Source organism: Geospiza fortis, unplaced genomic scaffold (genome assembly GCF_000277835.1).
Source record: "Geospiza fortis unplaced genomic scaffold, GeoFor_1.0 scaffold112, whole genome shotgun sequence".
NCBI classification, from domain to species: Eukaryota; Metazoa; Chordata; class Aves; order Passeriformes; family Thraupidae; genus Geospiza; species Geospiza fortis.
This window is the reverse complement of record NW_005054298.1, coordinates 29,100,977-29,127,651: the sequence shown is the minus strand read 5'-3', so window position 1 is coordinate 29,127,651 and position 26,675 is coordinate 29,100,977. Positions and strand designations below refer to the sequence as shown.

General features: G+C 38.9%; 1 protein-coding gene across 2 annotated transcripts in view; it reads right to left on the bottom strand.

Annotated features, from left to right (window-relative positions):
- COL5A2 (collagen type V alpha 2 chain) overlaps positions 1–26,675 on the bottom strand; it is a 98,391-nt gene that overhangs the window by 29,809 nt on the left and 41,907 nt on the right. For both annotated transcript variants that reach the window (XM_005415985.2, XM_031055952.1), the window contains exons 2-16: positions 18,527–18,751; positions 17,075–17,088; positions 15,794–15,826; positions 15,147–15,179; positions 14,452–14,505; positions 10,702–10,812; positions 8,939–9,016; positions 6,961–7,005; positions 6,396–6,449; positions 5,734–5,787; positions 4,168–4,221; positions 3,331–3,384; positions 2,558–2,611; positions 1,472–1,516; positions 471–524 (exon numbers count right to left, since the gene is read on the bottom strand). In XM_005415985.2, coding sequence (XP_005416042.1) covers positions 471–524; positions 1,472–1,516; positions 2,558–2,611; positions 3,331–3,384; positions 4,168–4,221; positions 5,734–5,787; positions 6,396–6,449; positions 6,961–7,005; positions 8,939–9,016; positions 10,702–10,812; positions 14,452–14,505; positions 15,147–15,179; positions 15,794–15,826; positions 17,075–17,088; positions 18,527–18,751 — 962 coding nt within the window. The remainder of the gene's footprint in view (positions 1–470; positions 525–1,471; positions 1,517–2,557; positions 2,612–3,330; positions 3,385–4,167; positions 4,222–5,733; positions 5,788–6,395; positions 6,450–6,960; positions 7,006–8,938; positions 9,017–10,701; positions 10,813–14,451; positions 14,506–15,146; positions 15,180–15,793; positions 15,827–17,074; positions 17,089–18,526; positions 18,752–26,675) is intronic.

Here is a 26,675-nt window from a genome sequence, read left to right as displayed (position 1 = left end):
ATAGCCTTATTATCTGAAATTAAATTTTTATATTTCATCTAAATTAAAATCTGAATTGAAAGACTTAATCTTAAATTTCATTTTAAACCTTTTTCCAGACAAAATTGAAACATTATTTCCTGTTCAGTAATTTTTGCTGAAAAGAATCTCTCACAAGAAATCCAACAGAAACATAGAAGACATTTTTATATCCCAGAAAATCATACTGTGAGGGTATTTGGACTCATGGGCAGCTCTGCTATGAGAAGTTACCATATAGTTACCACTCTCATTTTAAAAGTGTTTTTAACTTTTGAAATGTATAGTACAGAAGTCACCTCACAAAACTGCTCAACCCTAACTTTCTTAAGCTATAGCAGAACTCACACCATAAGTGACTAGGAAGTCACATGAGCTAACACTTTCAGGCTCGGGGATTTAAATTTAAGTGAACAAGAGAGGAATTATGAGACAAGGAAGATTCTACTTACAGGGGCACCCTGTGGTCCAATTCGTCCTCTTTCGCCTGGCATTCCCCTAGGTCCCTTGAAGAAAACAAAAAGTGCATTATTCAGGAGGTCATCATGTCAGAATAAAAAATGGGTTGTTTTTTCACCCCTGCAGGAGTAACTTATCTTGTCCTATAGCAGAAAAGAAGTAGCAGCTCATAAAAATCCTTACAGCTTCACAGGCTTGCCCAGTGGAAATTTAATAAACTGTAATTTCTGTTTTTCCATTCCAACAGTATTTCCAGTTTTAAACACGTTAGAATAAATTCTTTATATTCTTACCGGTGACAATAATGCAACTTCTTTCACTAAATCTCATTCACAAATTAGATTCCACTTCAGGGATATTAAACTCTACACAAAACATAGTGCTTCACAGAGAGATGCCATTATCTGACATCAGAAAAAGGCTTTACTTCCAGGAGCACTGCTGAGAGTCAATTTTTGTCATGTAACACTACTCATGCATATTCAGTTGTCCAAAACCACATGTGAATGAAAATTATTCTAAAAAATTTTTCTCCATTTCACTTCCAGGTCAAGCATACTTACCCTCACCACAACCTCCAAAACCCTCTGTCCATGGTTTTCTTAGCCATTTCATTCCTGATATAAATTACTCCAGTTCTACCTCAGAGCAACCCAAGCCAGTATTTCTCATGTTGAAATCACTCCACATGAGGCATCAACATGCAAAAAGAAAACACTATCACCCAACACTCATGTGAGTTGGGAACTATCATCACACCTACAGCCAAGTCTCTGCTGGGCCTTCTGATTTACCATTATTACCTATGCCTGTGAATGGAAGGGAGGAACAGCTTACAGTGGACCAAATTCACTGTCAGAGTAACAGAAACAAAGTCTTCATGAAGAGAAAGTTCAGCTCCATGATCTCAAATGCAGATATCAAAGCCCTGCAATTCCCACTGGCAGCAGTATAGACAATCACTTCTGCAACACCCAGCACATGCGACACTCACTAGAGGACCTGTTGGACCCATGGCTCCCGTTGGTCCAGACTCTCCCTAGAAAAGGAAATGAAATTATTAGAGAAATGGGTGAAAGGAAAATGGAGTCACATCTCACCCCTGTCCTCTGTGCTTATGTTGGACCTCAGGGGCAGATTTGCACAGGTACCTGTGTGCATCACACCTGGCAAGGACACTGCTCCTCACACTGATGGAAATGCCATGTTTATGTGTTCTCAGTGTTTATGTGTTCTCTGCCAAGACTGCTGCTGTTGTTGCCTGCACAGAAAGTGGTAGGCAATCTTAGGAAAGAAATCTTTTCTCACACAAACTCTCCTTAACTACTAATCTCACACTTAAATTTAGATTTTCAAAGATTCACTTCATTTACTACTTTTTTAATCTAAAGGAATAATTCTCTCCCACATTCAATTATCACCTATGCCAGGCCAAAAATGTTTCAGCACCAGCACTGATGAAAGTGGAAAAGCCTGAAAAAGTGTTCTATTCTCTTTTAGAACATCTTTTAACCTATCTTGAAAGGACTGGCTCCAGCTGGCTATCCTGTGTTACCACTGCTTTGATCTGAAGTTGTAAGAGTGGTGCAGTGCCAATGGAGATGAAAAATTCTGAGAATAAACTAATAAAATAGTCTGTTTGATTACAATACATCTCCTCTCCAGTGCCTGTTTCTTTTAAACCAATCTATCACAATTTGAAAGAGAAAAGCCAGGTTTTAGTTTTTATGCATTGCTTTATTTGATTATATTAAAAAATGTTCAACTTGGTCCCATAGAGCCAACAGGAACCATGAACTGTCCAAGTGGAGAACTGCAAGATGTGCATGGGCCCTTTGTTAACAGACTCTGCTGTTCAGTATTACACACATGTCACAAATGGAGCACTCAGCTCACCCAGTGATCCCTCACAGGCCTAAAGCAGCTCCAGCTGCAGCTGGGACTGGCACTTTTGAATTCTATCCCCCATATAAAGGTCAGAGAGGGTACAAAGCTGTGTTCAAAAGATGTCCAGCCTTTCAGGATTTTGGTATTACACAAAACATGCTTAATCATTTATTTGTTTTGGCCATAAAAATACCTTTGCTCCAGCTGCTCCAATTTCACCTTTTGGACCATCAAGGCCTTTCAATCCCTGTAAGTTATAAAAATACAAAGAAATTGTATTTATATATGTACACACAGAGAGCACTCCCACTATTATTGTTAAAGTAACTTGATATTAAAGTATTAAGAATGGATCTGAGGTGGTAAGAGTAAGAAAAGAAAAAAAATGAAGAAAAAAACCCACATGGAATAAAAGTTTTTAAACATTTCCTAAATGGAAACCATTTGTACAAGGTACATTTCCCTGGATTTGGTTTCCTTTTTAAAACAAAAAAGTTTTTTAAAAAATCCTAAAACAACAAGGAGGAGGCTCTGAGCCATAGGAAACCAATTTATTCCTCCCTGAAGTAAAATTCTGGCCAGAAAACTTGGTAATTTGTAATCACTCCATGTTGCAAACATATCCACCTCTCAAGTTCCCCACCCTAATGTAAGACTTGCCAACAAAGTGAGAGAACTGTCAGGTTTGCGCCTCCTGAAGCTTGGCAGGGCTCATGCAAGCTCCTTCCAGATTCCCAGAACATTTGAAATAGAGTAGAAACGCACTGGAGCATGTAATACAAAGGTCAGCTTAAAGGGGAATTGTACTGATTTTCTGCAAGGCCCTCTTTCTCTCTAGTGCCAGTATTTCTGCTACAGTTGTCTCGTCTGTAGTGTAGGCAAATTCTGCACAGATACAAAGAAAAATCTTCATTCTGAAACTGGCAGGAAATATCATCTATATCAGAGGGAAACCTTGTCTCTTACCCGGTGACCCTTGAGACCTGGGAGACCAGGAGCACCAGGAAAGCCTCGAGGGCCCTAGGTCGGAAAAAGAAAAAAAAACAAATATAATCCTGATTCTGCAGATAAACCCAGCAATCATGGTACTAAGAGGGATAAGGGCAGCAGCAATACTAATATTGCTAATACTTCTTCACCTTCATCATAATGAGGAGCAGCACTTGAGCAGCTCACAGATGATACAGCCTTGAAGTTATTCTCAGCATTACATACATTTTCACTGACATTAAAAGCTTTATCATTTATATTGTTGTGTGATCAAAGTTCAAATTTCAGCAAAAGTAGTGTAGTAAGATGAGTGGCAGGTCAAGTTTTGAGGGTTAATATAGACAAACATTAATTAAGCTGAGATCAAAATTCAGAGCAAACACTTAAAATTAGCTAGAAACTCAGACCTGCAAACTGTACCTGTTCTTTCTTTCAGAATATGTCAGTCCAGAAACATGATAAACAACTGCTACCAAAACATATTTAGCAACTAAACCAAAGCTCTCTTGCACTTAGCTTCCCTCCAAGTTTCTCTGGAAAGGCTAACAGAAATGCCTTGTGTCCGAATATTGGCAACATGAATTGAGAGCAGAAATCTCATATAACAACAGTTATCCTCTCAGCAACAAAGCAAACACCAACCTGGAGCCTAGGAGTGAGCTAAGACAGGGACTTCAGATACTGACTGGCAGAACTTTGCACTCATAATTAAAAGCAATACTGATGAGCCACATCAGGATGAAGCAATAAGGAACCAGTATCATATGATAACATATGATTACTTTGCTAAAATTTCAATTATCATGCTCTTACTGGAGATCCTGGAAATCCAGGCTCACCGGCTTGTCCTGGTCTACCAGGTTCACCCTAAGGAAAGAGAAAAGGAACACATTAAAACTGGAGATTTGAAAATGGACTTTGTGTATCATTCTTCCACTCAAACAAATGAGGACATTCACATCAATATTATGCAGCCCCTCTTTGTTGTAACAATGTCAGTGAAATAAATCACCTGCATATATGCCTAGCAAATGTGCATTAGACACATTAACTCACAAAGTGTTTTTAACCAAGAACTGGGAAAACTGAAGGCTGAGGCCACAATGTATCCCAGTCATCAGGAGATGGTGCTGCCACTGGGTTTTCCTGGGAATTAATGAGTCAACTTTCTGTCATCTTCACACAGAGCATCAATTTGCTGTTATTTCCCACTACAGCATTGTAGCTTGTGATTCTCCTTCTATTTAAATATTTTAATACATGTATCATTTAGTTCTAGGACAGTGACTATTTTCTGTGTATTGCAATAGCAAAAACAATATGGTGAAACCAACAAGTATATTTTGAAGATGAATCAAAGCTCTTCAGAGTCACAGCCAAATATTCCTTTACATGCATCAGTCAGTTCAAATATACCCAGGACACCGGAATGCAGGAATATGAAAGGCTTCAGAAAAATAATTTCAGGTCAGAGAGAAGGCAAAGTGCTTCACAAATGCAATTAAAGACACCCGAACAAAGGAAATGGGGGAAGTTCTTAGAGCAGTGTCAAGATTTGACTTCCCTGCACTGAGAGTTAACTGTTGCCAAGGATTCTTAGAAGTCCTTGTACAGTTTAATGGGAAGGTAGCTGTTACACAATTAATTTGTACAGTTTAATGGGAAGGTAGCTGTTACACAATTAATTTCTAGGCTAAAATAGCATCTCCAGTTTTCTAACTAATTTCCAAATTATAAATTACAAACATATATTATATATATTATTACATATTATATTATTATAAATGGATTTACTGTGATTTGCAAATAACTAATATACACCCACCAGTAAGGTCTTGGGCTACTGTTGAGCAGTACATATACAACCATATAATATATATAAAACATACATTTTACATATATATGTATGCATACATGGATAAAGAAAAAACATCAGTTAGGAACATAATCAATTATCATTTTTAAAATAAGTTAAATACTAAAATCTTATCCAGACACACGTGTGTGCTACCATTACAGCTCTTCTAACCCAACATGCAATCCCAAAAGAGAGGAGATGCCTCCAAGTGACTCCCTGTGATTTATTTTTATGTTTGATTTCAAGAAAGATTATCTCATTTAAGAACGTAGTGAGGCAAGAAATAGAGATGGTGCTAGACTTTAGGTATGATGATGACATGTAAGGAAAAGAAAGGAGGGGTTACGAAATGGTTGCCAAGATTCACAGTTGAGATGCTGGATTTAATGAGGAGTACAATTACAAAGGAAAGCAGACAATAGTAGCTAGAACAGGCACATCTGCTGGTTAGTCACTGCCTCACAGATGCCAATGTTTGTTTTATTAAAAATAGAACAAGATACAAAGAATAACAAACTTACATCTTCACCAGGTTTGCCTGGAGGTCCCTCTGGCCCACGAGAACCAACTGGCCCCTAAGAAATTAATATATTTGTTGAGAAGTCAGTTTAGCCATCACTTAAAATATCTATTTACTCCATTTCAAAGCCTGGATTTACAAAAACAGATGTAGAAAAAGGACGATTTTATGCCTAAGCACATTTGCTCAGCTTTGTGGTGCTCTTTCTAACCATCCTGACCCTAGAAAACCTGCATTATAGTATAAGAAAATACAGGATGGATTCTTTAGGAAAAAAACCCAAAACATTAAAAATCACAGTTGCTGTTTGCTTCAAACTTCTGGCTCTTGCTTTTACTTTTGAATCATTTTGTTGCCTCAAAAAAAATATTTTCATCATCTTCTGTGTAAGTTACACTATCAGGTATGGTTTTACCAGTGCCTAACCATTCTCAGGCCTGTGCTGGAAAAGTAAGAATGATTGTTTCTAATATCATTGCTATTTACATTTAAAACAACTCAAATTCACTGATCCATGACAACATGCTTTGAACACCACAACTCTTCACTGATGTTACTTAATAGTTTCAGCTGAAACAACATGACAAAAATTCTGTTCTGAAATTAAAAAGTATAGCATATTTGCAATTCTGTTGTAGAAATGTTTGCATTTATTGGTCTTACCATAGGTCCTGGATCTCCAGGTTCACCAGGTGGGCCTGTGGGACCAGCGCCACCCTAAAATTAACCAAAGATTAATACAGTTACAAATTCCAAAAGCAATTATAAGGATATAATTTAAAATCCATGACCAGGAAAATCACAGCCTATGGCTGAGAGTCTGGATTCTAATTCAGAACCAGTTCACATTTCCACAGGAGTGAAAGTTGGATACTAAAACCCCTCAAGCTGTAGATAAATCTTGTGCCATACACAAACCCCACTGGAAACTTAACACCATGCCAATACTGCAACAAGAACAGCCTCCATTTTCATTGCTGCTCACTCATTAAAAAATGAGTAGTGTTAAAACCCTGTTAAAGATTTAATAAACTGTTCTTTTGGAGCCAATTCCTGTGTATAGAGTCCATCTGGAGCAGAGCCCTTGTTTAAATTCCCTTCTGGATGAAGGTGCACTCAGCCACAAGTCACTGAGGATGGACGCTGCCCCAGAGATGCACAAACCCCTCTCACCACAAGCTCTGCCTTCAGCTCTGGCCAATTTAATCCCCTCAGGCGAAGCACTCACTTGTTTTCCTTGGAGACCCTGAGGACCTCTTGGACCCACTGGACCCTGTTGAACACACAACTTGTTATACACTGGAAAACAACCTTCCCCAAGCAAGATTCACCCTACAAAGGGCAAAATGGCCTGATAGTGACCACCAGCATTTCTACAGTCTGAAAGGTTTCTACTCAGAAAACTGGCATTATGAAACAAACAGATGTTGAATGAAATCTTCAAAGTCCAAAATCCACAGGAATGTAATTTCATTAGCAGCTGAAAATATGGACTTGGCTGCTTCCTCCAACCTCATAGTCTCTGGAATCACAATAACCAAACTGTCTGTCCAGCTCCATGAAAGAAATGTAGTAACAAAATAAGAGTTGAGGGGAATAGTCTTCACTTGAAGGGAATGTCATTACCCAGATGAATCTCATAATGGAATCAATGACAAAATAAATTAATCTTCTTGTTCTCAGTCAAACTGAAAAGCAGTAATGAAAGGATGTGTTTAAATGTATCATACAAACCACCAAAAGAGCTTTCCAAATCATTGTGGTTAGTTACACAAAACTCAGATTGTCCCTTAGAAAGTGCCATGGTACTTTTAGGAACAATCTCAAACCTAATTGTAACTTGTAACACAAAACATTATCTTATTTTAAAATAATTATCTTGGTTCTAGGAATACAAAAATATCTGTAACAGACAACCACTCATTTTGACAGAAATTCAAGACTTATGTCCTTTAAAATTCAATATTTTTTTACTAATTTTTAAAATGCAAATGTAGAAGAGTTATCAATGGGCCATTAAAAAAAAGCTAATGAACATAAGAAACAAAACATTCTTTCAGCTGTCAGTTACTCAGTTTACAAAGGAATGAAAAAAGAATGTCATATAACATGACAAAGAGCAAGTGAATGCCAACTGACTTTAGCAGACTTTATGTAAGGCCATAGATATATTAACATTAAATTTAACCATATTTGAAAATGATAAGAGAAGAGGCAGAACAAGAGATGCAGCACCTTGAGAAAAACTGAGTGAAAGGATTAAGCAAAACAATGAAAGCAACAAAATAGGGCAGACTTGTGGAACAAATCATTTTATGTTCAGAAAGCAAATTCACTGAAGAGAGACATTAATCATAAAGTTCTTTGAAGAAATCACTGCAAAAGTTAGTCCTAAGGTAAAGTATCAAATTATCTTTGGAACCTTTCATATGGCATTGGAACTGGTTATGAAGGCTACTAGTAGGGACTTGGATAAGATTCAGGTGGGCAAACTCATGGGCAGTACAATCACTAAAGGAGGGTTTCCTTCAGAATGAATGTTAAAAATATCAGCAAAGAAGGTAAGAGTATTTCCAAGGTATCAAATGTGAAGAGAAGTATTATTAAGAAACAACCCCAAGAGCTCCAGAAGAGATAACTTAGGGTGGTGAAACAGCTCTCACAGACAGTAGAAAATGTCAGTGTTACCATTAAGTCCCCAGTAAAGTAAAGGGTATGTCTAAACAGTGAGAGATGCCAGTGAAAAATCTGGGCCTACTGGAGAAACAGGAAGTCTGTTTTGAAACAACAAAGCACAGATTTGAGTTAAGAGCTGGTTTTGAAAGTCATTTTTTCTAATTACTATCAAAAAATCCCTGATTTGATATCACATGTGAAAAGAAGTTACATATTCATTAATTCTGTTTTGTGTTATACCTGACAACTTTCAGTCACTCTGCAGTGACTCAAGAGGAGCTGGTTTTTCTCCTGTCCCTTACTCTGAGTAGCTGCTATATTTCAGAAGAGACAGATAGAGGTGGGAGAAGAAGCTGACATTTAACAGAAAAACACTTTTTTCCCCAGGTACTGCGCAAAACTCTACTAGAATATACTGTGCATCCAGGTTTAAGAAGCACAGTGCTGTAGAGGATGAATTCCCTTTTGGGTTTTTGAACATGCACTCCACTTCCAGCCTCTCTTTCTGTACAGGGCTAATGTGGTCTTACCACTGCACCAGGCATCAGTCCCATCTGACTACCAAGTCCAGACTTCTCATCCAGTCCTGCCATCTGAGCTGAAAAGGGCTGGAAAAATAAGATGGGTGATTTTAGCTGTAAGTTATTGTGATGGTTTGTAAGGCAAAAATCCATGCAGTCACATCTTCATCATTTACCTTGCTTTTGCAGTGATATCAGCTCAATCCTTGGTTTAAACACTAAGCCAAAATTTGTCTCTCCTGTAAATTTGAGGTGTTTAAAGCTTCAAAGACCACATGAATACATTATATGCTTATTATTCTATTTCCAGGGTATTCACTTTAATGTTAAACAAGTATAAAATGACCAAAAAAGAGGAAAGCTTCCCACTAAATTAATTATGGTTTTTCATGACTTACAAATCTAGACCAAAACTGCCATATTCCTTCACATCTTCTAAGGCTTCCTTTTTTTCCACTTATCATGCTTCAAGTTCAGAAATTGCTTAAGATAAATGGAAATATAACTGATTTCATGATGACAAATTAGAATTTTTAAGCATCTTGCCCTTATCCAGCAAAGCTGAAAGCCACTGCTGTTCCCATCAATTAACAGAGACCAATGAGCTAAAGAAGGGAGAAAATTCAGTGCCCCACTTCTTATGCAAGCAAGTAGTTGAAATCAGCAGTTTTATTTTGCTTCATTCAGAGCTAGAGCTTCATTCACAGCAGGCCAGAGCTTACAGGGGCTGAGAAAAAGCAACACCCCAAACATAGATTCAAATCTCCCAAAATTTACAGTTCCTCATTACATTGGTCCCCAAACACATTTCTAAATGCTGGAGATTGCCTGAGGTCAGAGACAGGAATACAGACAAAAAATGTCTTAGATTTCCTGCCACACCTTTCTTCCTTATTTTCTGTGGAATTCTATGTAGGATAACAGCCTAGCATCCATTACAGTGCTTCTGTGATTCTAAGAGATTCCTGTGTGCTGAAGATATTTACTTGGGCTGAGTCTGCTGGATTCAGAACTGTTGGGAAATGTGTCTACGTCATGAAATGCTGCCCAAAGTGGCAACCTATTGGCCTAACATGAATATTGCAGATTTTTGTCACTATAACTATTGTTTTCAGTAACATCTCAGGAACAATGGAATGAGAAATTATAACAGGCGTCAAAACAGCAATAAATGTGTAACTGAACACACTTGACAAATTCAAATATGTATTTAATTATCAACCATAATTAGTATCCAATAGAAGGAGGAGGAGAAAAAAAGTTTTGCAGAATACCTTGTCTGTATCTATAAGGCTGGTTAGCATTGCTTTCACAAACTTTCAATTTTCTCAATGTTTGTCTGAATACTTCCAGCAAGAAGTATTATCAACCACATTTTAGTTTCTCTCATTAGTTATTTCTAATTCATTTATCTTAATTTTCACTTTTCTATATTCCTGATTTGGTGCACACATTTCCTCTGTACTATTGCTCAGATGCCTTGGCTGGTGGAAGTAAAAGAACCCTCGTGGTGGTTCTAGGTTAGGGCAGTTTGGCTTTGCTAGATGCTGAACCTGCTGTGAAAGGTGCATCCTTTCCCACGTTTCTCACATTGAACTTGTCCCAGTTTTTGGCAGAATTTGCAGTGCCACTATCTGCTGGCCCTTGTGACTGGGAGACAGGAAGTGTGGGCACAGTGTTCTGTGGTCACGGAACCAAAGGCAAGTCACAGTTTATATCGTGTGGATCTGGTCCAACACTCCACTTTGAGCTAGAGCAAATGTAAAACTTACCCTGCTTATTCCATCTGGTCCTGGGTGAGTAGGATGCCCTGGAGGACCAGGGTCACCAGGCTGGCCAGGGATACCAGGTTCCCCATCAATCCCTTGAGGACCACGAGGACCCTACAAAGAAAATCAGGAATTCCAGCAGTGTGCAAAGGTATTCACTGAAATAACTGCAACTGGCAAACACTTGCCTCTTTGGGATAAATCTGCATTTCTACAAGAAATCTGTATTTCTACAAGAAAGACCTTCAAACAAACAACATCCCTAAAGCTCTGTTCCCATCTTCAGATCAGAAGCATTGATTGAAATTTATGAATCCAACACTTAAGAAAACTGCAGGAATTTCTATCACAGGCTTTTTTATAAACTCAGGCTTCCTATCATTCCACACTAGAGTATACTATTCCTGAAAAACTCTTTGGCTTTGCCCACTGTAAAGAATGAAGTTAATTCACTTCTAAAATGAATACAGCTCAGGAAAGTGTAAATATACACAGAGGCTTAGGAAACTCCAGAATAATGCTGGATTTTTAAAGCCTACTTGACATCATGAACGGTTTAGCCAGTTCATAGCACTGTTGAATTCTCAACACAGTTATAATGCCAGAAATGCAGGGAAAGTTACCTGGTGTGAAGTCACCTCTAGCTAGTATTTACAGAATAGGTTAGAGCCCATCCTGCGGCTCTCATTTTATGTGTCTCCCACTTTTAATTCCTAAACTGCATTCAACTTAACTCATATAAGAACTCAAATTAAATATGGAGGCAGCTAATAAAACATTAGCTGAACAAAATGAGTAGTAATGGGACCAATACAGACATGCTTCAATCATAAATACAGACTTTAAGTGCTTGTTACTACTTTTCTTCACTGGAATAACATACTTGACCAAGGCAAGATAAAGTTTTAGACTATGGAATGAGCTCTTCCATGTTAAGGATCCTTAAACATAGACTTTTAGAAGCCTGCCTCACTGAGTCATCTTTTCAAACACAATTAACAATCAGACTGCTGGGATTTCCATGATGTGAGGGCTGTGTCTGCAACACATTTCAGTGGAATTTATGTCTGAAGTGGTATGGTTTGAACTAGTATGGCTCACAGAAGGAGCAGTGAATAGATGGTATTCTGAACAAATGAGGTCTGTGCATGTTGGATGGAAGCAGAAGGTTTTAGCACAAAACTTCATACTTAAATGTATCTGTTATAAACACAAGTACACACTGCCAAACCTAAAAGTGCTTACTGTCCCAAGGAGAAAAAGAATGAGATACCTTATTTGTTTGTTCTCAAAACAAAAAGAAAACAAATCTAAGTATTAGAGAAAAAAAACCCACAAAATCACAGCTGGCTATAAAGAATTTGGCAAGTCTATGTCTTTGCCAATTTTCAATACCCACACAAGACACCTTAACAAAATCTAATAAAGAAAAAGGCCTTTTTAATTTTTTTTTTAGAAAAGGACCTACTTTTTAGTCACCAAAACTCAAGCTGGTTCAAAAGCAAAAATGCAACTGCATATGTCATTACCAAGGTCAAGTAACTAGTTGTACATAACCAGTTTGGTGGGGTTTTTAATAAAATATTGATTATAATTTATTTATTTTACAGCATCTATACGTTATATACGTATAGAAAAAAACCCTTTCGTTTTCTTACACCAGTTCAAGCTCAGTAAGGTTAAAAAAAAAAAAGAGGAAAAAGGAAAAAGGAAAAAGGAAAAAGGAAAAAGGAAAAAGGAAAAAGGAAAAAGGAAAAAGGAAAAAGGAAAAAGGAAAAAGGAAAAAGGAAAAAGGAAAAACATTCTCACAAATGCCACGAGGTGGCACCATTAAAACACAATTTTCCCATTCTGGCCCACTGCTGCTGCTGGTCAGGAAACAATTAAAGGTTTTGCTTATAAAAAAATAAAAGGAAAAAGAAGCTCATGGTAGGACACTCCCAAATTTCTATTTACTTGAACTGCTACTGCAAGTAAAATTGAGTGTAAATCCACACGGAAAGAAAAACATATGAATGGGTCTGAGGATGTCCAAGTTTATTTTCTGTCCTCAAAAGACCATTTGTTAACAACTAAAATGTCATCATGCTCCAAAACTCCCCCTCCCTAGATATACAGAATACATCCCTAGATGCATTTTGAAAATGCAGCCATACTATTCCCTAGCTGTCTCTCACTGTTACACTAACAAAGAATCTGGTGTAAAAAGTATGCTAATATTCCTGAATCCATGTTACATCTAAGGGTCCTGCTTTTCTAAAAGGTGGAGATCCACACTAAGGTGAGTTCTTTCTGCTCACTAGTCAGCAGGAGCCTGACTTGAAAGAACAACTAAAAACAATCTGAAGAAATAAATAAACTGCTTGGAAATGTGCTCAGCGCATTAGTAACGTCCCCAGTCAGTAATGCATTTAACCAGATTAATTTTACAAGAGCAGTCTGTACAAGATTATCTGCTCCATGAGGGTTTTTTTCATAACATAAACTGCAGGTGTGAGCTAACATTTCTTTTCCACAAGTAAAAATAAACCCCTGCACTAGTAGTCACTGTGTCTCAGTGCTTTTGGTCTCAGACCCACACTCTGGCATACACACAGCTCATCAGAACCTCTGAGGATGGAACTTTTGCAAAGAAGCTGACTGCTTCTCAATCTGTGTTATTCCTTGAAAGCAGAATAATAACCGGTGTCAAAAGGATTCAAAGCCATTTACAGCTTTTTGGGATTTTAGGTGCTTGTGGCCACCACTCTGTAGAGACAAAAGGGATGCATGGCAGGAATCAGAATTTATTTAGCATCTCATTGGCAATACTGCATTTTAGGAAAGCACTTCAGACACAGCCTCATTCAGAAAACACAAGTCAAGATTTCTCTGTGCACCCCAAGACTGCACAACGACTCTCAGAGTTCTATTAAGCATTTTGATACTCAGTCTTCTGACAAATGTCTTCTGGAGATCTGAAGAGCAGCAGTAGCTTGGCAAGCATGTCAGAGAGGCTGCACATTTCCTGCACTGCTTTAACAATGTCATTACCATCTCCAGACAACAGGCACACACTGGAAACAGGGCAAGGGAGTCTGGGATAGGCCTATGCCTAACCTCAGTATTGGCTTGCTCTCTCCTGAGGGCTAGGAAAATATCCACATTGAAATTACAATGATTTGACTCTCCAATCTGCTTTTAGCAGCTTCTGTTCTTCAACCTAGCTTTTTGAAAAGGAACATGTCATCCTGGGGTATTTTCAAGCACTCCTTTTTGGCCTTTCTGTGGTTCTCCACATGCAGACACCGAAATTCCCTTATGAAGTCTTTATTTCCACTGAGCAATGCTGGTTACATTATTCACCAGCATACCAACAAATGTAGTCACATATTAACTCCTGCTAACTTCTGAGCTTTCTGCAGTGCTCTGAGCCACACAGCTCACACTGCTTCTGCTGCACAGCAGTCACCAGCAGGCAGCCATCAAGTTCTAATCAAGGGAATGTGATATTCTAGTTCTGTCTGAGAATGTTTGTTGAGAAAGTATGGTTGTGGTGGAATTACTGCTAAACCTCTGTCCATTCCTCAAAATATTCAGGTTTCAATCTACCCCAGTAATGATGAAGTACAAATGTTTTCCTCTTTGTTACCTGATTCCTGGAAAATACGAGGACAGTTTTGGTAACTCTAGAAGACACAGAGACAGTTTAAAGCCATTTAATCTTTTGAGGTTGCTTCAGGTACTTTATTTCTGAGATATTTAATAACTTACAGGTCTTCCCTTTGGTCCTCGTTCTCCTCGTGGACCCTGTGAGCCTGGAGGTCCCTAAAAGAAAGACCAGAAATATTAAGTCTCTTTTAAACTGCCTAATGATTTAAAAAGATCTGCAAACATGAAATCCAATGCTTATTTGAAAATTAATTTATGGGTTTTTTCCTACATCATCATGAAGACAACAGCTATAATAACCAAGTATTCAATATTTCTTCTCAAGTAGACATTGTCCAAAGAGAGTAAAACCATGATGCAGAGATCTAAAAAATGGTTTCATTTCTCATGTCCTCCACAGGTTAATCCAGCAAAGGTTTTCTGAATGCTGGGTTTGAGACACCCTCCCTGCTAGCCCAGGACTGCTGTGTGCTCAGCCACAGAACAGAGCATCCTGCAGCTCCTCCTGCTCCTGCTTGGACCCTGCTGGGGAGGCATTCCCCAGCATCCACCCAGCACTAAGGGCCTCAGATGTCCATGTGCCACAATCCATTCACTCAGGCACAGGCTGACTTGACACTGGGAAAAACATCCCATCATCTTCTTGCCTCCTCAGAGCCAGTGGCTCTGCAGATAGCACCCACTGAGGTGTGGAAGAATCCAGAATCCTCCTTCATATCACCCTCCCAGCACAAAGCAGGCATGGCAGGCAGTGGCAGATGCCTCATCAGAGAAGCAGAAGATCAAAAAGTACTCACGGCTGGTCCCGGGCGGCCTCGTATGCCTGAAACCTAGAGCAGGGAACATAAATCAAAGTCACTACACGTCATGGCTGCATCTGTCCTGACTGCCCTACAGAAAATCAGTCATTGAAAAGCAAATAGCAAGGAAGGACATTAAAGTACCAAGCAAGTTAAAAGGCTTTTTAGGGAAAGGGGGAAAATGTAGTAAATATAATTTGCACTAGTTATCTTCCAGTTTGGAGTCTTTTTATTAGCAATGTTAGGAAAATCTTAGAACTATCACTGCTCCTCTAAAAAAGATTAAATAAATAAGTGAATTACAACTGTTTAGGCTCAAATTATTGATTGTTTAAATCTGTTTGTCTTCACACTAGAAAGGAATAAATAGGTAATCAAATTATATTTCACCCCTTTCTAGATACTAACTTACCATTACACTTTTACAAAAATCTAACCATAAAAATTAAAGATTATGGCAGAAGAACTAACAAATAACAGGAATTTCTAATGTTATATATGTGAAACAGCATACTTAATTCCACTCCTTTCATTCCTAGGGTGTACAGTTTTGTTGTATTTACTTCATTACTGAAATTTTGCTTTAAAGCACTAATATGTGCACTTCTAGAATGTGCTGATGGATGAAGAAAATAGTGACTTACAGGTGGCACTATTCCAGGTTCTCCTTTTTGCCCCTGTAGGAAAAAGACACCAGAACATCAGATGCCAGAAAAGAAGTGCAAGTACAATTACCAGCACTAGTTTCAGCAATACCATCCCTGTGACTGTGATAAGAGTAAGGCTTCCTTAAAAATACAAGACTAATTTAAAGTACCCGTGACAAATAATTCGTGTTATTTTAATGACTATGGACACTGATTAAATGAAGGCCATAAATTAACATTATCCTCTAGCTGCATAACATACTGTCTGAAAGAATTAAACTAAACTAACTTTTCTGTTAGAACTGCTAGAAAGTGCTAGAAAGTACATTGGAGCTTGGTTGTTGGATGATTTGATTCATGTGAAATACAGAGCCTAGAGCAGCCTTTAGATTCCATTTCTTCAAGATATTAAATTAAAATACATATCATCAAATCCATGGATATAGAAATCCATCTGCAGCCTAGGGACAGGTTATTGCATAGCTTCAGAGTGAAGGACAACTTCAATTGACAATTGACTTTTCTTTGAGCTGAATGTGTTGACAATGATTACATTACAAATAAGTGGGTTTAGACCTACTGGTGGTAACTGTTTATTTAAGGAAAAAAAGAGGGCTTTGCAAAGATAAAAAATTTCCTGCCTTGCTTATCAAGTAATAAATAATAAGTTGGGTACAGTGCATTTATTTCCATAAACTAAAAGTTATGGATCATCTAAAAGTTATTTCAATTATTTCTTGCAGTTGCTTACTATCTTAGAAGCCTATTTATGGGAATGCTTTTTCATTTCTTCTATAAGAGCAAGTCTTCTCTTTGTTTAACTGCACACAATGAGAGAAGCTGCCCACAAAACCATGGCTCTGGGCAAGAACACACGACTCCAGTGCCACCTCCTGCCCACTGGGCAGCTCAGCCTCAGCACAAAAACCAGCTGCAAACTTTAACAGTTCAGCATCTCCTGACACAATGGTCCCTTCCCTCCGCCTGTGGCACTGCTAGAGGTGACACAACCAAACTAGTCCAACTGGAACTCCTTTGATGTAGACAGCAGGGATTTTCAGCCAGGGGATTCTCTATATTAAGATCTGGATTTCTGCCTGCATCCCAATGTTTTTTTCATGTGGACTGTAATCTCCCCTGCTGCCAAGGAAGGCCAAGAGAAAGAACTACATGTTTTTAACAGAGATTATGTGTATCTTTTGTGATATGCTTCAAGGAGATGCATGGGAGTATTTTAATGGTAGCAATACATTACCAAAAAAGTAAAGGAAATCTTACCTTTCTTCCTCTACCTATGAGAAAGGACAAAAGAAGAAAAGAGAAGAAATTAGTGATTTTGCTCTGAGAGACAGAATACAGTAAGAGTTGAGTGAAGGTGTTGCAGCTAGAGCCATCCCTGATCCTGGAGGCAGAGAGGATGGTGCATTACCTACAAGGAGCTGGGAGAGTTCCCAGGGACACACATAATCCCTGCTCCAGGTGTGAGGAATCACAACACTGTACAAAAATGTCCTCTAATTCTCAGCCTTTTTCCTCATTGCACAGAGTAACAAAAATCACATTGGGAAAGCAGAGTGTCTTGTGGGGGATTGTCAGATGCTGGCCTAATGACTGACAGGACGTCAAAGGAAGCTTTATTACTGACTCCAACAATAACCGTTGATGGATCCACAACATATTACATGGTGTTTTTCAGAAGACAGAGTTCAGTGAGGGATTTTTGGCTTTTTTTTTTTTTTTTTTTTGTAGAAAGCACCTGCACTACCATGGGTGTGCACTCAGAGCCATATAGCCACACTCATGCCCACAAAAATCCCTCAGAAAAATATTTTATAAATGCCTCGAATAACAGTAAGGAATTTGGGAATGTATCCATACTGCTTTTATATTTGCTGGGTGTACCCTGCTGGTGTTAGCCCAATGCCTCCCAAAATAGAGCAAGATGCACCATCTCTTTATTAATGCTCACCACATCTTGCTCCACCGCTCAATTACAAAAGTCCCTGCTTTTGTCTTTATCTCTACTTTGTTCAATATTAAGCTGATCAACAGCAATTATATCTCCTGAAGAAATTAATTATTATGCATTGAATGTAGCTCTAATAATTCAATACACAGTATTATGTAGCTTTAATTGCAAGGTGGAAAATTTTCTTTTAGGAAAATTGAGGGGGGATTCCTTTATCCAAGTCTCTTCAGGAAGAAAAGACTTAATCTTTAAGGTATATAATAGAAAATATGCAAATAGGGAGTCAGTAATACTTCATGCTTCTTTTATATCTCACAAAAGGATATTTTCACTTTGGGGAAACATTTTACATTGACTCAGTTTACATTTATTAGAGGGTCCCTGAACTGAGCATTTGAAAGAATGTTCTTATTATATATAGTTATATATTCAATATATATACATATCTTAATATGTTTATTACATATACTTACCTTTCAGTTTTAGATGAACACAAAAAGAAGCCAGAATTCAACCTCCTCAAAATATCAAGACATTTCAGATCAACCTTTTAGCTCTAAAGCCATTTGGGCTTATATGAGACTCATAGTCCAAAGCAAACTGTTTTGAGTTGGTTATGGAGCAGCCCAAGAGGGAGGATAACTGCTAAGTATATGCTATTTTCAGACTTAAATTTTCACCATAAAAACAGCTTTAGGAACTTCAGTATCACAAGGTTCCTAGTTCTTTGGGCTGCCTCTCAAACTAGAAAAGGCTCTTACCTATGGTGGGGTCAAAGTCCCGTGGTGTGTGGGGACACACAGGACAGCACTCTCCTGGGGGCACCTGGGGGTTCTCACACTCCAGCAGATCCTGACACTGGATTTCATCGCAAAGAATAGCTCCATTGTCACAGACACAGATTTGGCACGGTGAGGGCTTCCAAATATCCCTGTTCAGGTACATCTGTCCATTCTGAGTGCAGGCTATTTCTTCACCATCTTCTCCTGGGACAGAGGAGAGAATATACAACACGTTTTCCAACCATGAAATCAAAGGAATGAGACTGGACAAGGAAGGAGCACATCTGGAGATGAGAAGCAGCATTATATACGCAGAGAAAACAACGCACCAGCATAGCTAAAGCTAGTATTAAGGACTTTTAAGAGATGTGTCTTTCTTCTTTTACCACCTTATTTCTTGATCAGAAAGAAGTAAAATAGAGTCCCCAATTTCTCCACACTATCAAAGGAACTTTGCCTCATGAGTCTTTGGATGTCATTCTGCTCAGTGGGGTGTCCCCTCTGCCCTGAGGAGCTCCTGCCAATTCCCTGCTCCGTGTAAGTGCTGAGCACAGCTCACTGCAGAGGTCTGACTCGGGACGAGAACCTGTGACTTCTGTCTGGAACAGCACAGGCTGCCTGCTCCCTGCTGACCTAAACAGCCAGATGGGACAGGGCTCAACAGACACAGCTGCAGCTGGGGGAAAGAAAAAAGACCATCCCATTTATTGAGTGAGGTTTATTTACTGGTGTGGGAGAATACCAGCATGGAGAATCAAATGTTCCAAACAGGACAGCCAGCCTCTGTCCAGAGGCATCAGCAGCACCCATTGCAGTGGTACTTACAGCAGGGTCTCCAGCTGAGTAACAAGAGGCTCCTCACATGATTTATGTCCAGTTTTTATAATCCAGCTGGTCATGGCCCCACATGATTAACCCAGCACACACACAATACTGCCATGAATATATCTTAACTACGTACAAAATACCTCTTAGATATTTTAACCATATGAAAGACCATAACCATATATGAAAGACCATCTTTTGTCACTATTTTTATACAGGACCAGTATGGACTGATTATATGCATACATCCTCTCTATTTACTTATTTACACAGTCACACTCACATTTGTACTATTTTACCACATATAAGTCTTTGCCTTTGTTTTCTTCCTACTTTGTAGCCAAACACACTGGATATGTTTGGATTTTTTTTAATCATGAGGTGGGTATATCTTGGAATCTTCTCCTAAAATTAAAATATGTCTGAGAAGGAGTTCAAAAAACAAGTAAAGTAGACAGTTTTGCTTGTGTATCCAACATTTCACAGAATGGCCTAGCAGCAAGAAAGGACTTTTTCATTTTGAGAAATTAAATTTCTCAAATATGAAATATTTCATCCCCTAAAGGAGTAAGCAGCTGCAAAACCAAAGAACCATCCCCAGGCTGTCCACAGACCATGTGTCACAACTTGCAAACCATGAATCCCAGTGCCAAGACAGTGTCTGAGTCACACACAGCAAAGCTGTCACACACAGTCCAAAAATTATTGTCCTGACCCCTGAGATGCTGCAGAGAAGACTGATCTTACGTGGGCGGGAGCTTCATCTGACCACAGAAATCCCTCCTAACGAAAATATCTTTGAAATTGGACAATCTAGTTAAAACCACTACTGAAAGTTCCCAAACAGGTCTAATTTCTAACTGATACAAGACTGGGAGTAGAGTCAATCATATAAACAGGACACATCTGCCTAATCAAAGATCATAACCATTGTTTGTTTAAGCAAACCTGTTATTAGTGTAAAAATTAACAGCTCTAAGCACAAAGACAATTTCACTGTTCTATATATTTCTGTCCTAATTTAAACCAGATGTAAACAGAAAATTACAAAGTAATAAATATGAGCAGATTTGGAATTTCAGCTTCGTGCCTCATCTCAAGCCCAGTTACTCCATCAAAGTCAAAGCTCGAAGAAAGGGAGCAGATGTGTCATTAACTGTTGCCTGCCATCACTAACAGCTTTTTAACACAAACTCAAATTGAAATTTTCACCAGGTCAGCTCCTCTTAAATTGTTTTATCACACCAACAGACTAAATGACTAGAAGAGGTGCTGCAGAAGCTCGGGAGGAAATGTTTTCAGTGTGAAGTAAAGACATCAACCAAGTGTGCTGCACAGTCCATTTATGACACTGTGAGAATCATTTTCCAAACTGCAGATCATATTTTGGAAACCATTCTTCTCATTTCTCCCTTGTGAGCATGACATAATGCACTGTCTGACATATTTAGCCTTTTCCCCCCAGATGTCTGGCATATGGTCTATGTCTTCTTTAACATATCACCCACAGAACTTGTTGTGCTGTTCAAAAGAGCAACAGTTTGCATAAATGAAATTTCGAAGTTATTGAGCCCAAAGTCAGCATTCTGTCATAACTTCAAATAAACCACATAGCAACTGCTTTGGCAAATCAGAGCTGAGCCAGATGGTGACTAGCTCCTGCCTGGGTCCTGCTCAGCGGCTGGGAAAGAGGCAGACAAAGGCAGCGGGAAAAGCACATACCAACTTCTGAAAGCTACTGAGAAGTATGCTTCCCTATCAGATTGTAGATATGATGCCAATTAAAAAAAAAAAAAAAAGCCAAAACCAAAAGAAAAAAACCTACCACCTCATAATTTCGCCAGAAAACGCAATAGTACATATTTTGATTACATCTGGTGCTCCTAGGGGTTGTTTTCTGCTGTGACTGCATTACACTGAAAGAGTAACCTGGAAAGGGCAGTTGTTTCAAAGCCAGCTCCTTTCACAAGAACATTTTGACATTCTATTCCCAGGCCTGAACTGCAGGCGGGTTTTCCAGCTACACCCAGAGCAGCAAAGGCAGCAAAGGAAACCATTCTACCATTTCCTCTCTGCCTTGCAAATTTGCAGGTTTGTTTTAATCACAGAGACCAAGTTACAAACTCTTTATATATCACATGTTCTTTCTACCTCTAGAGCTGTAACATAAGGTGCTGAGTGGCTTGAGAAGCAGCTTTGGAAATTTTTAATGAGGCAAAGGGATCTGCTAGGCCATTAACCAATTACTTTCTTACCAACAAAAAAGTACAACTCTAGTTGGTATTGGACCTGACTAAAGAACTGACAGGATTCAAACTCACTGAGTCTCAAAGTAGCCTGCAAATATAAAAAGCAGGGTGGGAGAGATACCCAATGATACATTTAAGGACTCATTCATCCGTGAGCTTGTGCAACAACCAACCTTCAGAAAGAGGATTTCAATGCAAAGCACAGTAGGTAAAATGCAATTTTTTTCTGCTATATGTGTTGAAGTATAGTTTAACTTTAAAGATCTAATTTATCAGCAAACTGTCAGTTACAGCTAAGTTACCAGATCCTCAGACACAGAAGCTAACATCAGCAGCTTGCCATCACCAGGCACTGCCATACTCAGTTTGGCGGCACCACTGAAGCTGTACTAATTACTGGGAGGGGAGGAAGGGAACAGGGGACCCAACATGCCGTCCCAGCCGCTAGATGGCTGTCAATGTCCATCAGCCATCATGAGCAAGTGTCAAAGGTCATGCACAGACCAGGTGTGTACAATTTCGTCTGCTTTGGGCTGCTTGTACTGGAGCTTGTTTTCATTTCAGGTACATCTCTCTCAAGGTTAATTCTCAAGCCAACAGCAGGACAAGGGTTTTAAAAGACAGCATATGAAATCATTTCAATTTTTCACCACATCATTTTGAAAGCAACACCTAAAAATTTACTGCTGCTTCATTTGTTGTTTAAAGTTACTTACTTCACATTATTGTGCCCATATTGCTTTCACTGATTCCTAGTTCCCAACTTGCACATGGAAAAAGGAAAGTAAGGCCTGAACAGGGAACCAAGCAGAACAAATAGAAAGAAAGAAAGACAGGCAGAAAGAAAGAGGAAAAATGACACCACAAAAATGTGCACCATAAAAAGTAGAAGCAGTGAACCACCACCACCTCAGCTGAGGTGATGGCAGGTATATGAAGGACAGGAACACATATTTCAGTGACCTACTTGAAGAAAATAAATGGCCCGAGCAAAACCTGCATATATGAGTATTTTCTGCAGACATGAACAGCATTGAGTCATAGATGAAATGACAAGGAAAAGAAAAGGATTTGGCATCAAAGCAACTCCATTTCATCACATTTTTACTGGTCCTACCAAATGTGCTAATTAAAGGAATCTAGAGGCTAACAGACCTACAGTGGTAGAGAACACAGTCTAACAAAAGCAAAAAAGATGATGACTGGTACTGAAAGCAGTCTGCCAGTTTTAGGCTTTCTTCTGCCAGGAGGGGCTTCTTGATGCATAGTGTAACCAAAGTCCAATTCTTTTGCATTGTTTAACATAAAGAGACTGGAACAGAAGGGGTACAGTTATTTAATGAAAAAGGGTTGGAAATAAAACTGCTTGCACAGGGGTCTTCTCATCCTCTCTCTGTCATCTTCATGCTAGTTTGTGAAAAGCATAAGGAAATATAAGATTACACAGATACAGTGGTTTTAAAGTTTAAAAAGCTAGAAAATGAAAAGCTGAGTTTTGAGATATGAATTACAAAAGTTAATCCTGCTGACTCACAAAGCAGAGGTGCAGAAGTAAATCAACATGAAAGATGATACGTGCTAGCAACCATTCTGCAGATGTACTGCTGTGCATGTGTACAGACTGCCAGGACAGGGACGAGAGGAGCTCGGGCTTAATAATGTTTGACTGTCAGCCTGCTGCAACAATAATGCAGGGCATGATCCAGATCCCACTAAATCAATGGGGAAAACCATTTACTCCAATAAGAATCATACTTCTTTTTTTTTCTTTTTCTTTTTTTGGTAATTTTTTTTCTGAGTAGTAATCAAGTATTATCTTTTATATTACTAATATATATCATTTATAATACTAATATATATAATTACTGTGACTTGCAAATTATAATACAAACACCAATTATTCTGAGAATCAGTTTTCGGGAGTGCTGACAAATACAAAATCTATTTTGCATTTGTTGCACAGAAGCAATTCTTGCTAATGATGACTAACAGAGAGAATTCACATAAGTACTTTACAGTTACATACATGAGGATGAACCTGGAATACTTTATAAATAAAAGACTGAATTGATGCACAATTTGGCCGATTTTGTGCACATAAGCATTTAGGAAGAGAAGGGAGTTCCAAATTATTGCCCACCTCCCTTGTAAAAAAGTGGGTAAGAACAAATCCCTTGCTTATGGGAACGCACACAGGCACATATACTTATGGGAATGTACACAGGCACAAAGTTTAAAACACAAACCTGTAGGAAACCAGATTTCATCAGAACTTTTTCTTAGGAAAAGAGGTGGGGGAGGGTTAATCCATCCTCCAATGTTCCTGCTTAAAAAAATCCTAGGGGATGATTTGCAAAGTTGACAATTAATAAGCCTTTTTAACAGCATTCCACAGAATAAAAGGTGTTGAATGCTTTAAAGTCCAGGTGAGTTTCAATGTGATTGAGGAGGTCAGCTCTCTAGACAAGGAGCTGCAAGACTTTCGAAGAAGAAAAGTTCCAGGGTATTCTCTTAAATAATGTAAATAATTTTAAAATATGTATTTTCAGCTGGAAAATTACAGGCTCAACTGCTTTTTCTGCAGAGGCCACAAATACCATTAAGTATGAAGAAACACTGTGAAGCATCAAGGTGCAAGTCAACTCCCAAGAAGAGACTTAATTAATTGTTGAAATTGCTGTGACCATCAATGAAGCCTTCCTAAAGCCATCTACTGCATCTGGCCAGTTGCTTCTGCCTGGGAGGGAGTTCACCCTCAGATTTTCACCAAATAGGAAAACCCAGCCTCCAAGCTCTAAACAGCAGTCCAGAAGCAGAAAGCAACAGCAGAACAATACACCCTGAATTAGGAGAAGAAACAACGTGTCAGATAAAGGGCTCTCTTAGTGTGACCCGGCAGCTGGGGATTTTTTCTTTCAGAAAATTGTGCCTAAATAAATAAATCTAAATTCCACTCAGCATTGTGATTTCAATTTTGACTGAATGGGGGAAACTGAATAGGAAAAACTATGCTTAGGATACAATTTAAAACCTCCAAATTAATTGTGAATCAATATCTGAAGTATGCAACTGCTTCTACACTTACTTGAATGAAATCTATATTACCCTACAATTGGTTTGGTGGTCCCTATTTCTCCTTTTTCTCACTGGTTCATGAATTTATGTCTCCATCAGGGCAAAGAGAAGTTTTGCTTGCCTTTTTATGGATAAGTTTCTTTTCCAACACAGAACAATTGAAAACAATGTTTTTATTACAAGATCCAACACATGCTGAATACAAAGGCAGAAAATACTGGGATCCCATCCAGTGAAAAGGCTTTCTCTCACCAGTCCCACAGCACTATCCAATGTTTATTACACTACTCAATTCCCTAAAAGCAAATCATGGTGCAGATGGTATCTGCATCTTAACCTCACTGGTCCTGAGCGGCTGAACAAGAGTCAACCCTTGCACACACTCTAGACAAGGCAGGAAACTGCAGAAGCAGCCTTGCTCAAAGTTTAGTCAGACTGGTCCTTTTCTTTTGGTTACCCCAGTCTTGGACGTGTCTATTTCAAAAGCACCCAGTTAAACTAACTCATTCGAGTTATCCCATGAACAAGGTTAGATGTAAACATGTTTAACTTTGTTTTTCTCTGTTTTTACTTCAGCTCACAAGTAGGCTGGCTGGACACATTGCTGGGTGCCTGCAGGAGAATAGGGTGAAGGAGGGAGCTGGAGTGCCTGATATGCCAGCAGTGCTTATACAAATACTCTCAGATGACCACATTAAAGCCTCCAGCATGCAGTGGGAAATAAAATCACTTCCAAATGTCCAAGGCTGCACAGAGACTGTCATGGAGAGGCATTCAGGGCATGCCTGAGAAAACGCTACTGCAAATTTCAGCAGTTGGAGCAAATCAGTCAAAAAGCAAAGTTGGTAGCAAGGTCCCTGGTCTCTGCTGGAGCCCACATGGCCACAAATGCTCTGCTTGGACTTTGTCATGCAAGGTAGTTAAAGTCAGATCAGCTACTGCTGACTCAGTGTGGAAAAAAGCCTAAACAAAGTGCTTATCATGGGCAATTATTCTGTTTATTATCTCAAAAGAGGCTTGAGGCAACAGAGATCATTCCGTTTTATAAGCAAAATGTTGGAACACATTCTTGACTAAGGGATGACATTTTTAAGAGGAATCACTTCATTTGCATGAAGACAGGCTGGTCCCAGAGAAACATCAGATTCTTTTGGTGGGGAGCTCACAAAGAGAACACACAGCAAACACGTTTCAGGCAGCTGAGGCAGGGCCTGGGCTTGGCACTGCTGAACACGCACAAGTTCAGCAATGCAGGAACTGTCTTTGAAACTAAAACAAAACTAAACCTGCAAATTAGCACATTTCCCAAAATGTAAGAGGTTGAAACCTTCTGAAAGCAAACACACCCCAACAGTGGAAATCCTGCCCAACTTGCCGCTACTGGAAATTTAAGTAAATGTGATCAGGACATAATGAACAGCACATAACATTTCTAAACTTAAGTCTAAAATAGCAAGATTACAGTAAAAATGTAATATTATTCTACTGTCTATTTTGGCTCCCTTTCTGGAATCCACAAATGTTTGATTTTTATCTTTCCAAAAGCCAGACTTGGACTGCTGTGATTTAGCAAAAACAATGCATTTTGGCTGTGAAGAAAATTCTCTCAGCTACTTCCTGTGCCATTATCAGTAAGACACTACTTCCATTCACAGTCCATTTGGAATCCTGTAGTAAATCTAGGGACAATTCACAAGAAGCTTCCCTGGCTGTCCAGTCAGCCAGAAACCTATGGCTCAAGGAACAAGCCATGCAGGGTAAGGTTGCACTGTGTCAGCCAGGTTCTGAAATAACCATCTCTTGGGGTTCCCAGCACTGATCCCTGTGGAATGTCACCATGATCTAGCCACCAGCTAGACTCAGAATTGCCAGCCATTACCCTGTGAATTCAATTGTCCCACCAGTTCATCATTCACCTTGTTATCCACCTGTTCAGTACCATACTGAGTACTTCTCCAATTTTTCTATGGATGCTATGG